Consider the following 24119-nt stretch of genomic DNA (forward strand, 5'->3'; position numbering starts at 1 on the left):
GTGCCGGCGCCGCTAGGCGGAGGATTAGCCTATTGAGCCGCGGCGCCGGCCTATAACTTGCTTTTCTTCTCACTATAAGTACTTATTATTATTACCTGCTAATTATTTTAAAGACAACAACACTAAGGATCTCTTTCTACCCCTTGAATCTTATGATTTTTAAATAGTTCCTCCCAATTTGAAGAGATGTATATGGACAGAGTTGGAAATACTTAGGCTATCCCTGTAGTTCAGCACCTCAGAAGAGGCAGGAAAAATTTCCCAGACTCTTCTTTCAGATTTTCCTAGGAGGAAGAATGCATAAAGGAAAGAAAATTTGAACAAACTTTCCCAAAATTTATTGTCTCCAGGTGAAAAACAAAGGAGTTCAAGACCAAGAATTGGAAACAAAAACACAAATCATATCAGAAAGGAGAAAATATGAACTGGGTTTAGCAGTCTCTTACTCTCCTTTATCATGCAGTGTCCCCAAACTCTCCAAGTCTCACCCCCACAAATAATAGACTAGTTATTCTAGCAATTCTGTGATTAAATCCAGTGTTCTCTTGTTTTCCATTCCAGTACTTGATGAGTATGGGAATGGCTGCTGGAAGAAGCAACAAGAGAATTACAAAGGCTGACCACTCCAGAAGCAAAGGAAGGCCCTAACCACTTGACTAAGGATGGAAGAACACCATGAAACAATAGAGAAAAAACACACAGCAAGCTAAGTATATTGAAATCTGGCACAAAATGCTTCACAAACTGAAAAAATGGGCAAAGAGACCAAATCCTCTAAATAAGGTACTGTAAACCAAGTTGAATTTTCTCCTTGACCTTCATGGTGTCGGGGAATGTAGGAATAATTGGTTGTGAAATATCATGATGTTGAACTGGAGCTCTGACTTTTAAACTAGGTGGGGGAAAAAATCTATAGTGCTAGCATTGTAGTACAGCAGGTTAAACTGTCACTGGCAATGCTGGCACCCCATATCACCCATATAGGCACACTTGCTTAAGACCCAGCTGCTCCACTTCCTATTCAACTTCCTGTTAATATACTTGGGAAGGCAGCCAAATATGGCCATTGGGACCCCTCCACACATGTAGAAGACCCAAATGAAATTCCTGGTTCCTGTCTTCAGCTTGGTCTAGAACTGAGTGTTGCAGGCAACTGAGGAGTGTCCCAGTGAATAGAAAAATCTCCTTCACTGCCCCTGTTCATTCTGCCATTTGAATAAATAAAAAAAAGAGAAGAATTTACCCACACTTCATCAGAGGAATTAGAAGATCTCCATACACACTGATGACACAAGGCACTGTGTTAACACTGCAGACACTATCATTAAAAGAAAAGGAAAGGAATAAAGATAGAGATGAACCAGAGGAAAGAAAGACTAGCTGAGACAGAAATATGAAGCAATAATAGTATATGAAAGTTAAAAAAAATCAACTCAGGAGCAAAAAAAATTCTAAGAACAGAAAGAAAAAAATTTTGTTGTTTCTTTCCCAAAAACTTATAGAAGGTGAAAAAGGTCAAAATCTAAGTTGATAAAAACAAAATATCAGAATAAAATAAAATGAAGTGGAGTTCAAGGCCAAATTGAGGGAGAAAAACACTATTGTAGAACTAAGAAACAAGAGTAAAATAACAATTAAAACAGGAAACCTGTATTATTCTGAGTAATGGATAGCAGAATTCACAATACAGAGAACCTTGACATCTTAATGTGAATGCAGATATAAAAGGCAATGTGGTGAAAGCAACTAGAAAAAAGTGATAATAGACATAGGGCAGGCAATAACAATGAAACCTAGGATAATCTGTGTATCTAATGTAGAGAAAAAACTAATGAAACAAGAAAAAAGACTTATAGGAATTTTCCTTAAAGGGGTAAATGTATTTGTTTATGAAACATAGGTTTCATGTTCTGAAAAGATGTGCTACCAAACAATTAACCAGCTGATGTGGTAGTCAACTTCTTGAGATTCGAGCATAATCAAGACTTCTTTAGTAATCCCGACAAGACAAAACATTCATGACATAAAAGATGTCTTATTGTCTTCAATATCCACATATTCAGAGACAATTGGAGCAGAGTCTACAATGACCTAAAGGAAAATGAAGTATAACTCAGGAATGTTATACACAGCCAATCTGTCAAAGCAACTACAAACACAAGAAAAAGTTTTAGATATGCCTGATTTAAGAAAACATGGGCCCAAGCAAGAGTCCTCTTCAAATACTACATTAGACAAATGTAGCCACTCATGTTATCATGAAGTTGTGATTAAAGAACCAATGGTAAGCATTTTGAAAGTTTGATAGAAAGGACTTAGATCAAATGTTTAGATACATAGTTGTAGAAAATGATTTTAGATTTTATTTTAAATACATGCTCAATAAGAAAAGTTAGGTTGTATAAGAATGAAAATACTACTTACCATTTCCAAGCCACAAGAATAAAAGAAAATGAAGAAGAAAAATTGGAATTTTATAAATAAATACTTGACAAAACTGACTTTTACAAAAGAAAGAAAAAATTGTAACACATTAAATGAGATTGTAAAAATAGGCCAAAATAAATCAGGAATTAAAATTAATATAGAAATGTCAAATTAAAATGGAAATATAAAATTTATTAAAATACACTTAGAAAATTAGATTGTTTAAGGAAGTCAGCTTTTTATTTTTTAGGTTATTGTTTAGAAATAAAATCAATCACAAACATGTTTAATTCATTGCTGTCAGGGTCATATCTTCTTTATTGATTTATATGAATATGTCTAATTTTTGGATTTGTGTATGTCTTACAAAATTTTTAGAGTTGATTTATGCAGTGGATTTTAAGTTATACAGAAGTAATATCATATCATATACTTTCTTTTTTTTTTTGAGACTTACTTTATTTTATTTGAAAGGCAGAGTACAAAGAGGTAGAGGCAGAAAGAGACAGAGAAAGAGAGAGAGGTCTTCCATCCTCTGGTTCACTCCCTAGATGGCCACAATGGCTGAAGCTGGGCTGATCTGAAGCTAGGAGCCAGGAGATCTTTCCAGATTTCCCATGTGGGTACAAGGGCCCAAAGAATAGCAGAGAGCTGAATCGGAAGTGGAGCAGCCAAGACTTGAACCAGCGCCCATATGGGATGCAGGCACTGCAGGAGGCAGCTTTACCCACTATGCCAAAGCACCAGTCCCTCATATACTTTCTTTCTTTTCTTTTTTTTAAAGATTTATTTATTGATTGATAGGCAGAGTTACAGAGATGCAGAGGCAGAGAGGTCAAGAGAGAGAGAGAGAGATCGAGAGAGAGAGAGAGAGAGACGTTTGCTATCCAATGGTTCACTCCACAATGGCCGTAACGCCTAGAGCTGCGCCTATCCGAAGCCAGGAGCCAAGAGCTTCTTCTGGGTCTCCCACATTGGTTCAGGGGCCCAGGGACTTGGGCCATCTTCTACTGCTTTCCCAGGCCATAGCAAAGAGCTGGATAGGAAGTGGAGTAGCTGGGACTCAAACCGGCACCCACATGGGATGCCAGCACTGCAGGCGATGGCCCCACCTGCTTTGGCACAGCACCAGCTCCCTCATATACTTTCAATCAGTAAAGATGTATTGATCATCTAGCTATGAGATAAAAACTCTCAGGGGTGGGAACCTTTCTTCTACCAAGAGCCATTTGGATATTTATAACATCATTTGTGGGCATATAAAATTATCAACTTAAAAATTAGCCAGGTGTATTTGGTCAAACATTTAACTAACACTGCTGCTTCTCTTTGGTAAGGCTTGTGATGTTAGCTGGTTTCAATGATGTCGAGACTTGCCACTGCTTTTCCAGGTTTGTGTCAATCAGCCTGGAGTGCAATCTACTCTTTGCAATGGTAAATTTGAAAAGAACAGCTCACAGCATAAAGTTGTTCCGAACACAGATGCAAATTTCAATACATATCATCTCAAAGCAGAAAATTCGTCATTACTTATATAAGTTTACAGAACTCAAGCAGTGGCAAGTTGTTGTTGTACCTAGTTTTCAGCTCATCATCACTTTGCAGCTGAATGATTTTGGTTTGCAGGTTATATCAGGTACATCAGCTGGTTCCCCATTGCACAGTGTAGCAAAGATGTTCAATTCCATTTGTCTATGTTTCATATTCTTGAATCTCTCATTAAATGCCTCCACTAGTTTCCTGCACTCGCCATCGTATTCAAGGGTCATGGAAGGTTTTTGTCCTTCCAGAAAAGGGAAGTGCACCATGGTATTCTTTCTGAGTTGTACTTTCCACAGCCTTAATTTAGCTTCAAATGATTTCCAGTCTGAAAGCTGTTTGAGACCCTGCTGTTTGACATTCAGCTCTGAGTGGTACTTGGTTATGTCCATCACGCGTGCTAGATCACACAGCCTGTTGCTGTCATTAAGTCCCCTGAAAGGTTTTCCCTTCATCTTCAGGAGCTGCTTGACTCCATCCCACAGTCCCTAAAACCTCCTGGAGCATGTTCCCATGACTCAGTCACGGCACTTCATAGTCAAGATCATTCAGTAACTCCTTAAATGGGCAGCTGTTAAACCATCTGCTTTTAACAAAATTTATGCATGGTGCTATTGTTGGCATCTCAACTTGAGGAGAGTCTTTCTTGGTATATGATGCAGTGCCATATAATTAAATCACTTGGATCAAGATGGAGGCTATTCAGCTCTTTCTTGCCAAATGCAATGAACCTTGTTTGCAAGCCAACCATGGCTGAAGCCCCATCTGCATTAAGGCCACTTAACTTTCCCAATGTTAGCTCAAGCTTTCTCATTGATAAAACAAGCTTCTCCAGCAAGTCCTTACCTCTTGTAGTGCCTTGCACAGCTTCCAGTGACAGCAGTTCCTCTCATGTGTCAGACTCTGCAATTATCCCACGAATGAAAAGGGCCAGTTGGGCAGAATTAGTTATGTCTGTTATCTCATAAAAAGCCAGACAGAAAAATCAGAACTCTCCTGCAGAAACCTTCAGTGTGTTTTCAGTGTCTAGTACTAAGTCTGTAATCTGATCTGAGATGGTTTTCTGAGACAAACCAATGCTGAAACAAATTTACTCTCTGGGGCTAGGAACTTCACAGCAGCCATGATGCACCCTTTCACAAACTCTCCCACGACATGAGGCCCCAGCCTTCTGCCATTATCTCACTCACTACATACCTCTTCTGAATAATATTTTGTCTTTCAGAATGAAACCTAGTGGAAGTAGCTTACTGTGATTCCAAACCCCACTGAAGAGCACTGCTTTTATTCAGATGAATTTGGCCTCCTAATTCATTGAGTTTAGCAGCTTTTGAGTTGTGAGGATGCCCCAAGTTGGCTTTATTTTTATTACTAGTAACATGTTACCACAACCTAGGCACAGGTTTGCCTTTAACTTCAAAAGAAAAAAGCAGCCATTTGTCTACTTCTCTTGGAAAGATAGACACTTTTCTTTGTAATGGTCATTTCCAGGATGTCATTCCACTTAAATTTTCATAACTATCCAGTGAGTATGTCACCAGCAACATGATTATCTTGCTTTGACCTCTGTTCTAATCCTGCATCTTGGATTTGGAGCAAATCCAATGTTCCTATCTTCAACTCTTGGGGTTTTTTAAGGTGTGCTATAGTTTCCTTCATCTAAGATTCCATTTTTGCAAGGTTTGTTGACCGTGGATGTGTGGATAAATTTAGATTTGAGTATCTCCTGTGTCAACAAAGAAGTAAGTAACATCATCAGTCACTGCAGGCAAGGTCATCAATGTCATGAAGAATCTTCCCATTGCATTTTGTCTCTCATCACAGATCTCTGTAGTTCTGTCACAAGTGTGTTCACACTTCCACAACGTGTACACCACCAGCCTGACTGTCTGAGTCACCACCATAAAGGCAGACAGGCCCTGGGCAACCAACAAGAAACATATTTATATCTCTACTCATATATATGCATGTTTCCTGTCTATCCTGTGATGGATATTCCTTGCTTGTCCCTCAAAATTCACGTTACTGTCATGATTCATGTAATATAAATTTATGTTGCTATGAAAAATGCTCATAGATATGTTGAATTTTGCATCCCACATGGCAGGACCAGAACAAATGATTTCGCTGGCTTTATAGGGCACATGGGCCTGATGTACCCAACTCGTGCTTTAAGACTTCTCAATGCCCCAACATCAGAGAGAGCCATCATCCCATTCCTGGGTTGGCATTGTGGCATAGCTGGTTAAGCTACTGTTTGCAATACTAGCATCCTGTATTAGAGCCCATTCCTACCCTAGCTGCTGTGCTTCCAATTCAGCTTCCTGCCAATGCACTAAGGAAAGCAACAGAAAATGGTTCAAATAATTGGACCCCTGTCACCAAGAGGCAGATCAGATGGAGTTCCCGGCTCCTGGCTTTGGGCTGACCCAGCCTGTGGTGGCTTTTTGGGGTATGAACCAATGACTGGAAGATCTTTCTCTCTGTCTCTGTCTCTTTCTGCCTTTCAAATAAATAAATAAATAAATAAATAAATTTTCCTAAAAATCCCTTTTTTTGTATACATGCTCTAACTACAGAACTTTTTCTATCTTATGCTTCATATTATATTTCCTTATTTACATAAATGTTTCTCAACTAGACTACTCTTCATTTTCTTTATTTATCATCTTACCTCCAGAAAATAGTACTGTACTTGGTACATACAAAAGACTCAACAAATGTTTTGAATTGACATTTCATGACATCTCTTAAGAACTATGACTCAAGGTAACATATAAGAAAGTTCATCTGAATTCAGAGAATGAATAAGATAGAGTGGGAATACAAATCTAAAGTTCACTGACAATCTCAGAACCTAAATTTTTGCCATTCCCATTGGATCACTTTTTTTAATTCTGCAAATAGCACCTTAATAATCTGTATTCTAAAAAATCATAGTAGTCTTTTTTTCCTAATCAAACCAAGAACACAACTCATATTTTCTGTATATGGTGTTTAAATCGTGACTGGGGCCGGTGCTGTGGCGCAGTATGTTAGTCCTCCGCCTGTGGTGCTGGCCTCCCATATGGGTGCCAGTTCGTCCATTTCAGATCCAGCTCTCTGCTATGGCCTAGGAAAGCAGTAGATGATGGCTCAAGTGCTTGGGCCCTCGTGCACCATGTGGGAGATCCAGAAGAAGCTCCTGGCTTTGGATCAGCTCAGCGCCGGCTGCTGGCGGCTGTTTGAGGAGTGAATTAGCGGATGGAAGACTTTTCTCTCTGTCTCTTCCTCTCACAGTCTGTAACTCTACCTCTCAAATAAATAAATAAAATCTTTAAAAATAAATAAATAAATCATGACTGAATATAATTTGAAATTAGGAATAAGATTATAGTTCTCAACTGTTTTTTTCATAGCTCATGTATTTTCTTGTAAGCAAAATAATTAAGGTGGGAAGACTGACTTGAGATGCCACAGGCTTTGGTGACATCATGCTTTAAGTGAACACTGCAGCAGCATCCCACCATTAGGCAATGAAAAAGAATAGATGCAAATAGCAAAAACACACCTTCCTTCTCCACTAAACTTTAACTCCAAGTGAAGGCACACTCCGCGTGGCATACATGACACACGCCACTCTTAGCCACCACGTAGCAAAGCAGGCTTACAAATGTATTGATGCTTTCTCAATGGTTCAACCTATAAAAAAAACACCATAAATAAGCAGCAAACATGCACTATTAAGCATCAATTAATGTATTCTGCCTGCATATTTAATGTATATTTATTATAGTAACTACTGTAACGTCTTGGGGACTTTGCTCTTGGGGGAATCCAAGCTCAGGGAAGCTTCTTTTCAATGCTGGGAATGTGAAGAAAGTGTGCTGCAGGAAACAATTGGCGTACTCTGGCTGGTGCTGAGCTGCAGTTGCGCTGGCTGTGCGTGATATGGCTGCTGTCAGGGAAGGCAGTTACACACAGAGCACGGCTGGGCTGCTGACTGCAGCTGCCGAAGTGCTTGTTGCGGTATTGTTGACGCTATCTGGAGATGCAGACAGAGATTGGGAGGACAAAATGACCACACTGAACAAGGCAGAAGAACCAAGGTATAAGGTAAATGCAGTTTAGATAATTGCCAAACATGAAGAGATTTTTTTTGGACTTCCCACTTTATAGAAATATTCAAAAATGGCTTTTCAAATGGTTATTTAAAAAGCATAACCCCAGTCTAACTTCTTCTTAAAGACGACTTAAAAATTCCTAGTAAGACAGTTGTTGATGCAGAGTATTAACCTCTGAAGATTGTTAATGCCTTCAGAATTCTTCCTTTCCATCTATTTGGGAAATCCTATCTCTCTCTCTCTCTCTCCCTCTTTCTCTTTCCCTTCACTCCCTCCCACTCTGCCTTCTTTCTATCTCCCTACCTCCATTTCTCTGTCAGACATATACCTAGACAGACATCCTGAAGTATATCTATGTAAATAATGTTGATGTGTCATATATCTGTAGAATACTGAATAACACTTTTCTGCTTGCAATTTACATATCTTTGTTTTTCCATTTCATATAGGGTGGGACGTTTATATGAGCCAGAACCTCTCATAATATTTTCTTTTTAGGTTCTTTATAGGAAAATACCATCACAAAATATTAAAGGTCCATATTTTATGTAACAAATAGGCAAATTTGAGAAGACAGATTAAATGAAAAGGCTCTTTTTAATTTAAACTATTCAAAGAAAACTGTAACACTACAATTTTAAAAGAAGTTCTACACACACTTTATAGTCTACTGATGATGAAATAACATTAGTCCCACAAGGTCTTTGTGTACAGGGCTCCAAATTCAGTGTCCTTTCCATGCCATCTTGGTGAGTGTGAAGCCTTCTAGATATATTTGCACCAGAATCAATTTTTTGTTGGTTTCAGGCATATTCTGTGATGATAATTTTCCTTTTTTTCCCTAGTCCTTTGAATCAATATTATTTTAATATTATTTTTAATAATCTTCCTTTATTATTGGATGGTGATTTGATCCCTTAAGATCTGTCTCTTGGGTTGTGCAACGATGGCTTAAGCTGCCACGTGTAACACCTGCATCCCACATTGGTGTGCAGGTTCAAGTTCCAGGTGCTCCACTTCTGATCCAATTCCCTGCTAATGTGCCTGGCTTCTGGCATCAGCCTAAGCCAGCCACAGCCATTTTCTATTTGGAGAATGAACCAGAGGATGGAAGATTTTCTCTCTATCTCTCTCTCTCTCTGTCACTATGCATTTCAAATAAATAATAAAATTAATAAAAAAATCAATCTCTTATAAGTACACAAGAAAGGTGATCCAGTTAACTATTCTTTTTACTTAAGAATCTTAATAGTTTCTGCTTTCCTGTTTTAAAATATTAGAGAAAGGGAAAATTAAATACGTGTGAAACAATGAATTACTCATTTGAATGATATAAAGATACTTTAAGAAACTGGCAGAAAATGGAATTAAAGGATGCCTATTTTGATGCAGAACATTTTGAAAACCCTGTATTCAAAGGGTCTTCAAAAGATCCACAGAAATGCACATTATACAAAGCTTATGCATGAATTTCAAAATTTGTTTGCATTAATTCATTTTCCATGAATTTTTTGAAGGCTCCTTGTACACTATTAATTCTGATTAGTTTCACTTTACACAGAAAGGATGCATCATATCATTGTACTTCCTAGAGGCCATTATTTTTTAAAAAATAAGAAGAACACTGTGTTAATGCAGTGTAATACTCCACAAAAATGCACATCCCCCAGAGTGGAGGACGTGTCCTTCTGTCAGTGTGTTCACAATGCTATGCGCAATGTAATTAATACATGTCTATTGAGTAAGTCAGTGAATGAAGAATCTGCATATAAAGGGAAGCTTTGAGCAAGATGATAAAGCAATACACTTTGATAGAGGTTTACAAAAGGTTGACCAATGGCTAATGGAATAGAAGATCTACATTCCCAGAAAAAGAGCATCCCGATTTACGTTGAAAGATTGGATTTCTCATATTTAATAAGGTAGTTGTTAATCATGGCTCTGGAAAAAGCATTTACAATAATGATATTTCTCCCCATATTTATGTTACTTCCTTTATTTACACATATCCTATCCATCTTATCTTGTTCAACAATGAATTTTAATATGGGAAATTATAAATCCAGGGATAAGACTGTGCATAGAAATACATGCTTTAGGTGCTACATGATCGAATCTTTATGTGCATTTATATTTTAGCAGAACATGCCATGATCATCACTAGATGAAAGGCTCTATTTTGTCACTGTAGTATACTCAATTTCCACACAATTCATTGCATTCAGCAGTCTTTTCATGAGCAATTCATAAAATTTGCTATTAATTATTTTATCTCACATAGTTGATAGGAACAGATAAAAACATAAATATACACAACAGAGTTTAACTTGCCCAGATTGCAATTTGCATAAGACATCTGAATATTTCCCACTGATAAATTAATATTTGGGAATTTCCCTAGCTAATCCCTTATTACACTACCCAAGTTAGTATCAGAAATGATATATGGAAATGGGAGCGCTCATTCACTATCTTAGAAAGTATAAATTAGTACAAGTACTTTGGGGATCAAGCAGAAGATATTCACGCCCAAAAACCAACAACTTCATTTCCAGATTTATACCTTTAAAGGACTGATACACATGTGTGTGAGAACTGTTGCCTTACATATAGATTTGGAAACTATATATTTGTCCATTTAAAGAGCAATGGTCTCCACTAATAGGGAACGTGAGCTGGGTTTAGACTGTCGTGAGACAGGTTAGTTTTATCCTACTGATGATGAAAAAAAAAAAGAGCAATGGTCTCAAGTTTGTTTCATATATTTATAAAATGGAATAGCATGCAGTGGTTGAAAACAAATATAATTTAACGCATTATCATGGATTTTTGAAAAATCATAATTGTAAATGAATAAAATGTATCCTAGAATTATGTTTAATATATATAAAGAAAGGTAAATAATTCTCTTACTGCATATATATTTACATAAACTCATGTATGCATGTACATGTATAGTGCTCTACAAATATGTGTGTATGTAATGTAACTTTTAGGGTTGCATACTTTTTATAGTAAAGCCAAAGTGAGAAACATGATCATAGTGAAGTATACTTAAAGGTGTATTTTACAGATCCCTGACCTGTAAGCTGACATCTTACTCCATTTCCCATTCTTTTCCCATCTGGAGCATGTCACTTGTTTTTGTTTTGCTTTGCTGTATAACAAGTAGCATTTCTTTTATGTCACTATAAAAATTAAATAAATAAGCAGTCTCTCTCTCTCTGTTATACCTACAGAGACTATTCTGAAGAGTGTTTCAAATCTGCCATTGAGCCATTAAATAATACAGTCCTGAACAACAGTATAATTTAGAACGGACAGCCCTTAAGAAACAGCTGTGATATTTCCTGTAAAAAAAATAAAAGGCCATAGGAAAACAGTGAGTGCGCAGAGATCATGATGCTAGTGTTTTCCATATCTTTTTGGCTGGAACTGAAACAGGAAGATAAAAGCAGCTGTTCTTTCAGGAAGGACAAGGACAGACCCATAAGGATAGGTGGCCAACTCGAGTAATAAAGAGTAGTCCTCATTCTGCTGGGGAGGCAGCAGTTGACAGGAGAGGAACACTGAGCATCATGAAGGTGGAGTTGAGTGACAAGAGCAGCAGGAGAGAAGGTGAGGCCAGCTGTCAGGCAGCATCATCTGGCTTTGTGAATGTATGGCATCCAGATACTTAAAACACCTGAGCATCCCATAGAGGAAGGTTTGTGAGCCTCTCCATGAGGAAGAATAGGAAATATAGATGGAAGAAAGCAAGACCACAGACAGGTAAAGGCTGGGCTTTCAAAAGAAGATACCTGTATTGGTGCCCTCTTTGTCAGCACAGAAGATAGATGACCAAGGGAAATTAACAGGCAGTGTCTGCATTTCAGCAATATCCTTGCAGGGCCAGGAGACCTGAAAATCTCCCTTGTAAATTAAATATGGAAATAGCCTATCAGTCAGTCATATGGCCATGGTTGGCTTTATGTGGATCAACTATGTTTGATCCACTTAAAGCTTTATTTTTATTTCAATAAAATTAATGGGCCAATAGGTCAGTGCCGCTGCTCATTAGGCTAACCCTCCACCTGTGGCGCCGGCACTCCAGGTTCTAGTCCCGGTTGGGGCACCAGTTCTGTCCTGGTTGCCCCTCTTCCAGTCCAGCTCTCTGCTGTGGCCCAGGAAAGCAGTGGAGGATGGCCCAAGTGCTTGGGCCCTGCACCCGCATGGGAGACCAGGAGAAGCACCTGGCTCCTGGCTTCGGATCAGCGCAGCACGCCGGCTGTAGCAGCCATTTTGGGGGTGAACCAATGGAAGGAAGACCTTTCTCTCTGTCTCTCTCTCTCCTTGTCTAACTCTGCCTGTCAAAAAAAAAGTAATGGGCCAATTAAGACCACAATTTAAAATATCTTGCTTGGTATGCTTGGTAGTGTTAATAATGTAATTTCTCTGGACTACAGTTGATTGTGACAAACCTTAAGACATTTAGTGAACATACAATTTAATTTAAAATGCTGATCATATGTATACATTTGTCTGAAAAATTAAACAGTAAATATTGCAGGTTTTTTGAATCCTCCCAAAATTTTTGAAAACTATTTTTGCCATATAGTAGCTAACATAAATTTCCAGCCATCTACAGCTTGCCAGGCCAATTTGATCATTTCTACCTGCTATCTATACCTTCTGAGGCTGCTTAACTATTTTTAGAAGTAGTGTTGCTGATAGTGCAATATAGCCTACAAGTTCAACCTCTGCCAACCATGTCATCCAGGGCAATTGACTTGGTGAGAAAAACCTTCCTGGTCACCTGGGCAGATGTGTTTAGAAAGAAATATGAGCTGTCTAGTTAAGGTTACAGTGCTATTTTTAGTAGGCAATGAGGTTAAATACCAACTGTACAGCTGACTAACTTTGTGAGGTTATTGAAGGTTTGTGTTTACAAATGCAAGTCACTGAAGTTCATTTTTACAATGAAAATAAAGATGTACTGATACACACAAATAGCAGGCATCAGCCCTCTTCTTGTTGGTTTCTTTTAGGGGGGAAAGAGTGGAAAGAAACGCTGAGAGAAAAAGAACGAAATTCAGACATTTTCAACATTTAAAGAATTATTCTTAGAACTGTCAAAAACTTATGCATGATAGGATGTTTTATCACAGACTCTGGTACAGGACACTTCAGAGGAATTAGAAAACTGCCAACAGAATATTTCTTATGGGAGAGTGAATGAGAAAGTGTATGTTCAAAAATAGAAAGCAATGAAATGGAAATACTCCTAAAATGAGTGTCGCGTCCCTTCCTTTCTAGCTTTCCTTATTTTAAAATTGTTCCTTCAGTCACCAAGTTACTTGATGGCTTCTAAGCAGTATTTATCTTTGGTGATCGATAGCTTCATCTCCCCCTGTTGTCCAAACTGAAAACATCCAGCCTTCTAGAAACCGCCAGGCATTGCCCTCCTCTGTTATTTGTAAGCTGACATGAGGTAGACAGACACCTTCTGAAGTTTTATGCATGCTGTTTTCTCTCCTTGCTACAAGAAAAGCCTTTTCTTTTAACCTGGCTGCCTTTGAAGAACTGGCTCAGACATCTTCATGGCCTCTAAAGGTAAGAATAAATACAGCCAGATTCTTATTTATATTATGACTAAAAATATAGAGTTGTGGAGGTGTTACAATCAGTGAGGTAGATACTTTAAAAGCTGTCATTTATCACTTTTGAACACTGGACTTTTTATATTTTAATTCCCAAGAGCATGTTGCATTAAATTTAAAAAAAAAGAACACAATATCTGGTAGAATGTAAAAATACAGATGTAAGCAATGTTTCAGTTATCATGAATATAAATATAATGAATTAATAAGAATGGGAATGTTTAATGTTAGAAACAAGGACAGGATGATGTTCTAAGTTTTAAAGGAATTTGAAGAAAACTTTTCATGGATAAGTCATGAAATGTTAAAGTATAACTCAATTTTTAATTTCCCATTTATTATTCAAACTATATGATATGGCCATTTATTATAAAGAATCTGACACAGTTATTGTATCATAAACTTGAGGAACTAGAAATAAATATTTCTGAATTGAGAAGCAAAAATATTTCAGAATTTCTTTGCTATAAAAAATGAAACAGAAAATATCAAATTTAAGGAAGCAGATCAGCAACTTTTGGGCAGAGGAGGCTGATGAGCTTTAGCTCAAATTCCTAAAACTATAAATACCATCATTGCTACCTTACTTTTAAACTGTTTTTGAAAGACAAGAGATGTATGTGAATTTTTTAAGAGCTACATCTCACTAAAACATTGTGAAACGTGCTTAAAAATAAATTATAACATTCTTTGATTATCAGAACAAACCAGTAAACTACGGGCAATAATGAAAAGTTTTAGCATAAAGAATTACGATTAGTGTAATTGGTGGGAGACTTTTATGTGAGAATGGAGTCTACAAATGTATAATATATTAATTAAAATTAATGATCAATTCAATTCATGGGCATGCTTGTTTCATAAATTAAAACACTTTTTATGCTACTATTAAACAAATGAGGTCATCTTTTCACTTTTCATCAACAGTTAATGGAGATGATTACCTGAGAATCACTGGTGAAGCACATACAACTTGTAAAATATATACATGAGATAGCAAAATCATGAATTTTAATATATGTATGCTTCATTTTCATATTTGAGGATGAATCAAAAAACAAAAAAAACCTTGACAAATATTTTCTCCCATTTAAGACTGCCACTAACACTTAATCCAAAACACTTCATCACTTTGTAAGAGTTACAGCAATACTGTAGCCTGTAAGGTAAAGAGTTCCAGAGTGCATGAAATATTTATAAGCTAGTTATACATTTTTAAAAGAGTAGATAGAAATTCAAAGCCAGATAGAAATTCAAAGGAGTTTCTTCTTCATCTGGTGGTCTGAGTCTTTGAAGAAACTTGTGACTAGAAAGCAATATTATGATCAAAATATGATTAATATACCAAAAAAGCAGTGATGTTCAGTAATGTTAAGGACTTAGGATAAACTTAGAGACAAAACTTACCTAGAAAACTAACATTCTTTCTGCAACCTATTCAAAAAGCTTTAACACATAGAGTGGATAAAACATCTATTAAAGGCCCCACACTATTTTTAAGTGACAATGTAACTTCCATCTGAATTAGATATCTTGTTCGAAAGGGCAACTCAAGTTATCATCATTACTGTGAATAACAGTTTTGTGGACGGTTTTATTCAAATATATTTAAAGACATTATTTATAACATCATTATAGTCTGCAGCCCTTGAAACTGTTTTGCCAGTAAGTGTTCTCCTAGGGAATTCAGGTTTATCAGAAATTTCACACATTTCGTTAGGCGGGTCAATCAGTACTGTGACATTGGAGGGTAGTCTGAATACTGGGAGCTGCTAGAACTGAAGGAACATTTGTGTGTTCTGGAGCCTCCTGGCTTAGTGTAAATAAACATAATTTAAGAACACGTTGGTCTGAAAGTTCGAGAGAAACAGGCCATCCATAGTGGCCATTTGGGGAGTAAACCAACGGAAGGAAGACCTTTCTCTCTGTCTCTCTCTCTCACTGTCTATAACTCTACCTGTCAAATAAATTTTTAAAAAAAGATACAGAATGTTCCTAACAACCCATACAGTTACTTTCTGTCCAGTTGCCATGCATCTCCAGTCCCAAGATGAACTACCATTTTGAATTTTATCACTGTGAACCTCTTTCCCCTAGATGATGAGCTTGCCTATATGTGTCTCTATGTGTCTAGTGCTTCTGAAACTAATGCTGGAGACAGGATGCTTATCATCATTTAATATATTCTAGTTCACATTGCTCTGTTGTACATTAGCTCCTCTCTCAAATCTGGCATAGTGTTAGATAGCCTTCTTCTGAACTTGCCCTTTGGGATCCTCTTAAGGATTCCTTCTCTAGAACAAGAGGAGTTATAAAGTCTAAATCCTTCATGTCTACTCCAAATCTAAGAGATGTTCAGGATGAAGTCCTTCTAGGAAGCACATTTCTAAAGTACGAAGGAACTTCAAAAAGTTCATGGAAAATGCATATCATGAAAAAGAACTACACATGAATTTCAAAATGTTTTCTCACCAAAATTAACATATGTTAATTCCATTTTTATATAAACTTTTTGAAATACCTTTGTATTATCAGTATGGAGCTCTATTTTCTGGTATCAAATTACAATTTATTTCTATTTGCTCTTTAAAAAAAAAAAAAACATTTATTTGAAAAGCAGAGTTAACAAAGAGAGAGAAGGAGAGAGAGAGAATTTCCATCCACTGGTTCATTCTCCAAATGTCCACAGCAGCTGAGGCTGAGCCAAGCCCAAACTAGGAGCTTCATCCAAGTTTCCCACAGAGGTGACAGGAGACCAAGGACTTGAACTATCTCCCGCTGCTTTCTCAGGTGCATGAGCTGGGAGGTAAATTGGAAGTGTTGCAGCTGGAACTGGAACTGGCACCCAAATGGGTTGCCAGCACTGCAAATGGCAACTTAACCCACTGTGCCACAGTGCCTGCTCTGTTTGGTCTTAACTCTGAAGTATATCCAAATTCTAAACATCATGACCATTAAAAATTCTGAAATCCTACACCAACAGTAATAAATTGGCTATTTTTACAAACTCAAAGTTAAATAAGTGAATCATCTAGTAATAATCCTTCAGTAACACTACATGTATAGATAACCTTAATGAGCCTGTTCTTACTAAAATCACTCTACATCAGTGTACAAAGCACCAATCAAAACATTAGGGTTCTTTTTTTTTCTTTCTTCTTATTTGTTTAGACCAGACTTGAATTTTCTTAATGACGAAGAATTTACTGTTTTCAAAGAAAACCCATTCAATTATTAACATGTGTTTTTTAAACTTGTAAAAACTTCCAGAAAAATATCCCTCCTGTAACATGAACTTGGATGTTGCTGCTTAAGTGAGGTCACTGTATGTATTGTCAATAGTATACATTCCATATATGGAAGAACAGTACATTTTCAGATTTCTGTGCCATAGTTATAAATTGACTCCTCATATCAATACAGAACCAGTTCCCTTTTGCTTTACCATGTCTATAGAAATGGCTGAATTACTTCTCTTCAAATGACTCCTCTCATAGTTGGTACATCTGTCACGCACCTTGCTATACCTACATATCTGAAGTAACACATGGATTTTTGAAGTTTATTTATTTATTTGAAAGGGAGAGAGAGAGACAGAGAGAGAGAGAATCTTCCATCCACTGGTTCACTTGCCAAATGGCCCCAACAACCAAAGCTAGACCAGAAAAAAGCCAGAAGTTAGGACTCCATCTGGGTTTCCCACATGGGTGACAGGGATGCAAGTACTTTAGCCATTTTCTACTGCCATCCCAGGCCTATTAACAGGGAGCTAGCTGGGAAGCAAAACAGTCAGGGTTCAAATCAGCACTCAGGTATGGCATGCTGGCATGGCAAGGGGCAGCTTAACCTGCTGTGCAGCAATGTCCTCCCCGAAATGGCAGAGCTGATAAGTTAAATACACTTAAGAAAACTCTGATACTTTATGGATAAATAAAAATAAGAAATGAAAGCACTAATAGTCTTTGAATGACAGCGATACCCAAACAATAGTTATATGCATAGAAAAGGGAAAAATGATAGTAGAAAGTCTGTCATTTATATTTTCAATCCAAAAATGTTTACGTGCACCACTAATTAGAGTTTATGCACAATATTACACAGGCTAATATATGGTAAGTAGAAAACCTCTGGGTTTTCATCTGAGAAATGACAGAAATAGTAATATATTTACCTGACAATAAGAAACAAGTGATTGCTATAAAAAAATCAAAGCCATGCAATAAAGAATTCTGTAGCTATTTTGTCTTTTGTAATATTGTGTGAACCTCCATCAAAACATTATTGGACACCTGGTGCTGATGTCCTGTCACAGCAAGTTAATCCTTCATTTGCAATACCAGCATCCCATACGGGAGCATCAGTTCAAGTCCTACCTGCTCCACTTCCAATCCAGCTTCCCATTAGTGCACCTGAAAGAGTGGCAGAAGATGGCCCAAGTGCCTGACCCCTGCACCCAGTTGCAGCTCCTGGCTCCTGGCTTTGGCCTGACCCGGCCCTGGTTGTTACAGGATTTGGGGAGTGAACCTGCAGATGAAAGACTCTCTCTCTCTCTAATCTTTTCTCTCTTCTCTTGATGCAACTCTGCCTTTAAAGAAATAATTTTTTTTTAAGATTTATTTGATATTTGAGAGACAGAGTTACAGAGGGAGGTAGAGACACAGACTGAGGTCTTTCATCCAATGATTCACTTCCCAATTGGTTGCAATAGCCAGAGCTGCGCCAATCCAAAGCCAGGAGCCAAGAGCTTCCTCCAGGTCTCCCACGTGGGGGCAAGGGCCCAAGGACTTGGGCCATCTTCTACTGCTTTCCCAGGCTACAGCAGAGAGCTGGATTGGAAGAGGAGCAGCCGGGACTCGAACCGGCGCCCACATGGGATGCCGGCACTTCAGGCCAGGGCTTTAACCTGCTGCGCCACAGTGCCGGCCCCCAAAGAAATAAATCTTAAAGTCATATATTGTGGACAGATAATTCAACTTTTTTCACAGCCTTTACCTGCAGTCTTCCAGATTCCTTTTTCTCTGACTTAGAGGCCAGATGGTGGAGGCAAAGGGTAGTGAAAAATGAAAGAAGGGGCACTAAAATGAGAGGTATCTGGAGATAATCTACCATCTTAGTTAAGAACTTACAAATATTTTAAGAAAGACTAAATGGAATGACCTAAATTTAAATGTGTATTGGGGTTTTCTTTCTCTTGTAGATGCACACAACCAAAGAAGTAGAGGTCAGCCCGGCTTTCTTCCTGGAGCTCCAGATCCAGACCAAAGCTTCCGTGCCTCGTCATCCGATCCAGGGAATCAAGTATGGCAGCCAGGTGTTCCTTCACCAAGTAATTTCCTGCCAGCCATCAGTTTTCCTCCTGGTCTAGAATATTTAAGCCAGGTGTTTTTATCTTTCTAATTTTACAAGGTTTTCCCCTTAAAATTAATGCAAACATCACCTCTTGCTTTTCAACTAAAGTTGAGAGACTGCAACCAATAATTGACGGATCATGAAATTATAAAATATTAATTCTGTTTACTTGTAATAATAGGCATATGTTTACTTTCTTTCATTTCTATTCTATTTTTATTTTTCTTATTTTTTGACTGAGCGATAATACTATTTTTCATTGAGCTATTTAGCACATTTTTATCAACCTTCTGTTCATTGCTTAAAGTGTCAGCAAATTTATCCTTAAGGAACTCTCTGTCTAATCACCTACAATTATTTTTAATTAAATAATATTTATTGGGTGTGTCCTATACTCAAGGCATGAAACCTAGTCCCTCATACCTAAACATGCTGCAATCTAAGGGGCAAAAAATATTGATAAGAAATGCAAGGTTATGCAAAAAAAAAAAAAAGCCTGATCAACACAAAAGTGAAATGTGTGCAGATGGATAGAGAGAAAAGCCATTAAGGCTCAAAAGACTCAAAGAAACTTCCACAATGAGCTGAAACTTCACCTTCAACTAAAAAAGGAATTGTAAATCCAAGGGAAAGCAAGTTGAGAAGCTAACATTATTGTCTCCTGGTTTTGCTGCACCTCCAGGTCAATTTACTTAAACATCATATTCCTGCGGGTATATCACTGTTCTGGTCATTGTAGTGTAAGCAGCAACTCAAGCCTTGTAATAAATCAATCAACAAATATCATCGGAATGATACAGCAATAAACAGCAACTGCTATTTATGCTTATTATTGCTACTTTTATATTTTATCCTGTAAAAGATTAGAAATACACTTACACTAATATTGAGATGTCAGCACATCTGCTGCAATTTTCAGCTTGTTTGGCATTCTTTCAAACTATAAAGTCTATCTCCTTTATCAAAATCAAATCTCTGTGCTAATTCCCTAAAGGTACAAGAGATTTCTGTTATGCCTGATAGGGTTTAAGCTGCATGTAGCATATGTTCCTGGGAAAATGTTTATAATTGCAGATGCCTTCTCCAGAAACCCACTGGCAGACAAATGTACTTTGGAGACTGGAGAGCTTAGGGAGATATGTAAAAGAGCTGGAAAATCTAACCTACCCTCTTCCATCTGCAGAAAGGATCAGCTGTAATAGCTGACTAGAGCTGATTAACTGCTGCAAGCTGTTTGGGAATGTTGTCAGACAAGGTTTTGCCAAGTATAAAAGTGATATAGCAGTGCCAGAGGGCTGAGGTTTGATGATCACATATGGTCATCACATATTCTTCTTCCATCCATGAATGATGACACACCGGAGCCAGATGCCTGACATGAACACTTTAAAAAAAAAAAAAAACATTCAATACACAGAGATATGAATCCACTGGCTTCAATCTAAAATGGAGTGTATTTGCCAAAAATATAACTTGGTTCATCTTTTTCAGAAACCAAAATATGCCCTAAATCATTGACTATATTTTTCTTCTAAATAGAAAGATAATTTGCTCACTTCATATTAAATGAACAATTATTTTATCTACTTTATATCAGTGCACATATAAAAGGATCAATGAGAATTTTAAGAGTTGTGAGTCTGAAGAGACATAATATAAAATGCATTTTTATTAACTTTCACCTGAAAGCCATAAGAAGAAATAAAATCATGAATATTTGAAAATAATCCATTCTTCAGGAAGTGACCAGGAAATTAACATGATAAAAATCTTTCCAAATTAAAATAAGATGATTTCTAAAAACAAGTATTTCATTTTCCTTTAATAAAGTCCACTCAATGCACTCAATGCCTATTAAGAATCTCATTTCCATAAACAATTTAAAAATAAACATTCAAGGGCACTTCAAAAGTTCATGGAAGATGGAATCCAAAGTTTCTTTTGGTGCATAAAAAAATTGAAATATAGCCATACTAGGAGTTTTCAAATAGATTTATCTTTTAATTCCATTTCCTACAAAATATTTGACATATCACTGTATACACAGGTCACTGTAAGTTACAGCAAAAAAACAATAAATTTTTTCCAGATTGAATTTATATGTTCATAACATTCAATAATTTTTTACTCCATGGTGTCAAGGAGAATTATTTAGTTACCTAAAGGTAAAAGCAGTAAATGAAAGTCTACAAGTACATATGTAAATATCTAATTAATTTTGAAATACATAATTAAATGGAAACATTTATATTTGTAAAACTGATTTAAGAAACTGATTCTAAGCTGTATACCCTGGATTGTCATTGTGTTTTCATTTCTGCAGCTTTCATATTTAAGGAATGTTTTACTTACCTTGACACATGAATATATAATTCAGTATATAATTTCTAATAAATCTATCAACCAATAAAATCTGATTAAAAGGGACCAATTTGGACAATGTTTTATGAGTGATTAGGGGATAACTGACCCTGAAACCCAAGAAGTTTGCCAACAAACAGAAGAAATCAAATGTTATTACATTTAGGATGAGTAGAAGAGTGAAGAAAATAAAAACGGCTCTTAAGAGTGTCATTTAACAGTTAATTTCTCAATCATAAGTTTAATTTAGTAATGGCAGTAAAATAATACAGTAGAAAATATGTCAGAATCATTGGCCAATAACAAGCTCTATGATCCTACGCAAATAATCTCTGAGATTGTTTCCTCACATGTAAAATTAGTGATATTTATCGCTGAGTTTTATTAAATCAAGAACTATGTCAAAATATATGTCACAATGACTCTTATCATGGTTGGTAGTTATTAAGCAAACAATTATCACTGGATATTAGAGAGGCACCGACATCTCTTTTCGCTGTAAAGTAAATCTCTACAATTGATAGCTTCTAAACCCCAAGACTAAAACTTGATCTACAACACCAGCAGTTAGATTTCTAACTTCAAAGATTAGTCTTGCCCCATCGATATCCAACCTTAAATTCCTCCATCTAAGCTTCACTGCTAAATAATATTTACCCTATTTGAGGCTTATTTACTCTCTCCCCACAACCCTCCATTTTATTCAAAAGACAACAAAATAATGAAAATAAGCCACAAAATTTTTAAATTTTTATAAAAAGCTTTTTCACAATTATGTACATAGGTTTCAGAATATCTCAAGATACTAGTGATTTTGTGAAAAATATTTTTGTGACTTTTTTATTATTTGACAGGTAGAGTCATAGACAGTGAGAGAGACAGAGAGAGAAATGTCTTCCTTCCATTGGTTCACTCCCCAGATGGCTGCTACAGAGCCAGGTGCTTCTTCCTGGTCTCCCATGCAGGTGTAGGGGTCCAAGAACTCGGCCATCCTCCACTGCCCTCCCAGGCCACAGCAGAGAGCTGGACTGGAAGAGGAGCAACTGGGACTAGAACTGGCGCCCATATGGGATGCTGGTGCCGCAGGCGGAGGATTAACCAAGTGAGCCACAGCGCCGGCCCCCCTTTGTGACTCTTAAAAAAGAGATCACATGCGCTATTTTATAAATAATATTTAAATAAAAGAAATGATATTCAGGATCAGCCATTGTCATGTAGCCGGTTAAGGCACTGCTGAAGATGCCAGCATTCTATATGGGGATAGCAGTTCTCTGATATACAGCTCCTCTGTATCTGATCCAGCTTCCTGCTAACGTTCCTGGGAAAGTAGTGGAAGATGGCCCATGTACTTGAGCTCCTGCCACCCAAGTGGGAACCCTGGATAGTGTTCCTGTCTCTTGGCCTTGGCCTGGCCCAGCTTTGCCCATTGCAGTGATCTGTAGAGTGAACCAGCAAATGAGAGATCTCTTTCTCTGTTTCTTCATTGCTCTGCCTTTCAAATAAATAAATTTTAAAATTAAAGAAATTATATTTACTTTCCCTCCACCTCAGGTTATCTAAAGAGAACAAAGAAAACAATATTCAAGATTTCTGAAACTGCATTGTGGTGCCCAATCAATACCAAATTTCAGTAGTAACTGGTTTTGTTTAACAATTACTGATGAATTTATTAACATGAAAGAAAGTGAAGAAAATTTTAAGGTGAAATAATTTTAAGGATTATAAAATACAATGATCAGCACTGTATTTAGAGTTATGATTTGCTTGATTGGATCTTCAAGTACTGAATATCAAATCTAAAATATACACAAATAACATTCCCTCTAAGAAGACATCCTTCATATTTTCTCTAGAAAAAGAATTACTATTGTATATTTTTGAATATAGTCATTTCTCACCTATCTGTGGATACTTTACATAGGTAACTTCATTTTTAGTTATATAAATTAAGTTTTGTGTCACACTTCAGTGCCATAACTATTGTTCTGCTTACATTGCTATTTTATTGGCATCAATGTGATTTCTGTAGTTTTCTAGTCCAAAAGAGAGAGGGGATGAGAGAAATTTATGAAATTTTTAACAAAGTTGTTTCTTCAGCAGCAGGAATGAATTGAATCTGACAGAATAGCAATTGGGTTAGACAGGGGTTAAATGTGTGAGTCCAGGCCATCTAGTCACTATTTGTTTTTAAAGATTTATTTATTTACCTGACATGAGGAGAGTGGGGGCTGAAGGGGAGAGACAGAAACAGAGACACAAAGAGAGAAAAAGAGGGAACAATCTCTTATCCACTAGTTTGCTCCCCAAATTCTCAAAACAAGTGGGCGGGGCCAGGTCAAAGCCAGGAGCAAGGAACTCCATGTGATCTCCCACATAGGTGGCAAGGATCCAAGTACTAGGCCCTCAAGTCGTTATTAAGTTGTTTCATTTCTTTAACAAAAATCAGGAGGGTTACCGCTTGTCCATTCCTGCTACTATTATAAAATGCCTGAGGCAGGCTAATTTTATAAAGAAAAGAGGTTTATTCAGCTTATCGTTCTGGAGAGTCGGAGGCCTGTTTCCATGAACAACAGCATGTGAGGGCCTCTCCATGGCATGGTATCACAAGGGTGGGAGTGCACACAGAAACAAAAGATCCATCAAGACACACGGAGCCAAATATGACTCTGGGGGTCAAACCCTATTTTATAACAAATTGTGT

General features: G+C 37.1%; 1 protein-coding gene across 6 annotated transcripts in view; it reads left to right on the forward strand.

The window, feature by feature from the left end:
• The window catches only part of PLSCR5 (phospholipid scramblase family member 5), a 69002-nt gene that overhangs the window by 33506 nt on the left and 11377 nt on the right, over positions 1–24119 (forward strand). For 2 of the 6 annotated variants that reach the window (XM_051818696.2, XM_051818697.2), the window contains 3 exons: positions 562–783; positions 13595–13661; positions 18906–19087. In XM_051818696.2, coding sequence (XP_051674656.2) covers positions 13649–13661; positions 18906–19087 — 195 coding nt within the window. In that variant the 5' untranslated portion in view covers positions 562–783; positions 13595–13648. Of the gene's footprint in view, positions 1–561; positions 784–7046; positions 8062–10963; positions 13662–18905; positions 19088–24119 lie in introns of those variants that run through there. The other 4 variants (XM_051818700.2, XM_070073201.1, XM_070073202.1 and 1 more) reach the window with 4 other exon arrangements.

The sequence above is a fragment of the Oryctolagus cuniculus genome, chromosome 4 (assembly GCF_964237555.1).
Source record: "Oryctolagus cuniculus chromosome 4, mOryCun1.1, whole genome shotgun sequence".
In the NCBI taxonomy this organism is placed as follows: Eukaryota; Metazoa; Chordata; class Mammalia; order Lagomorpha; family Leporidae; genus Oryctolagus; species Oryctolagus cuniculus.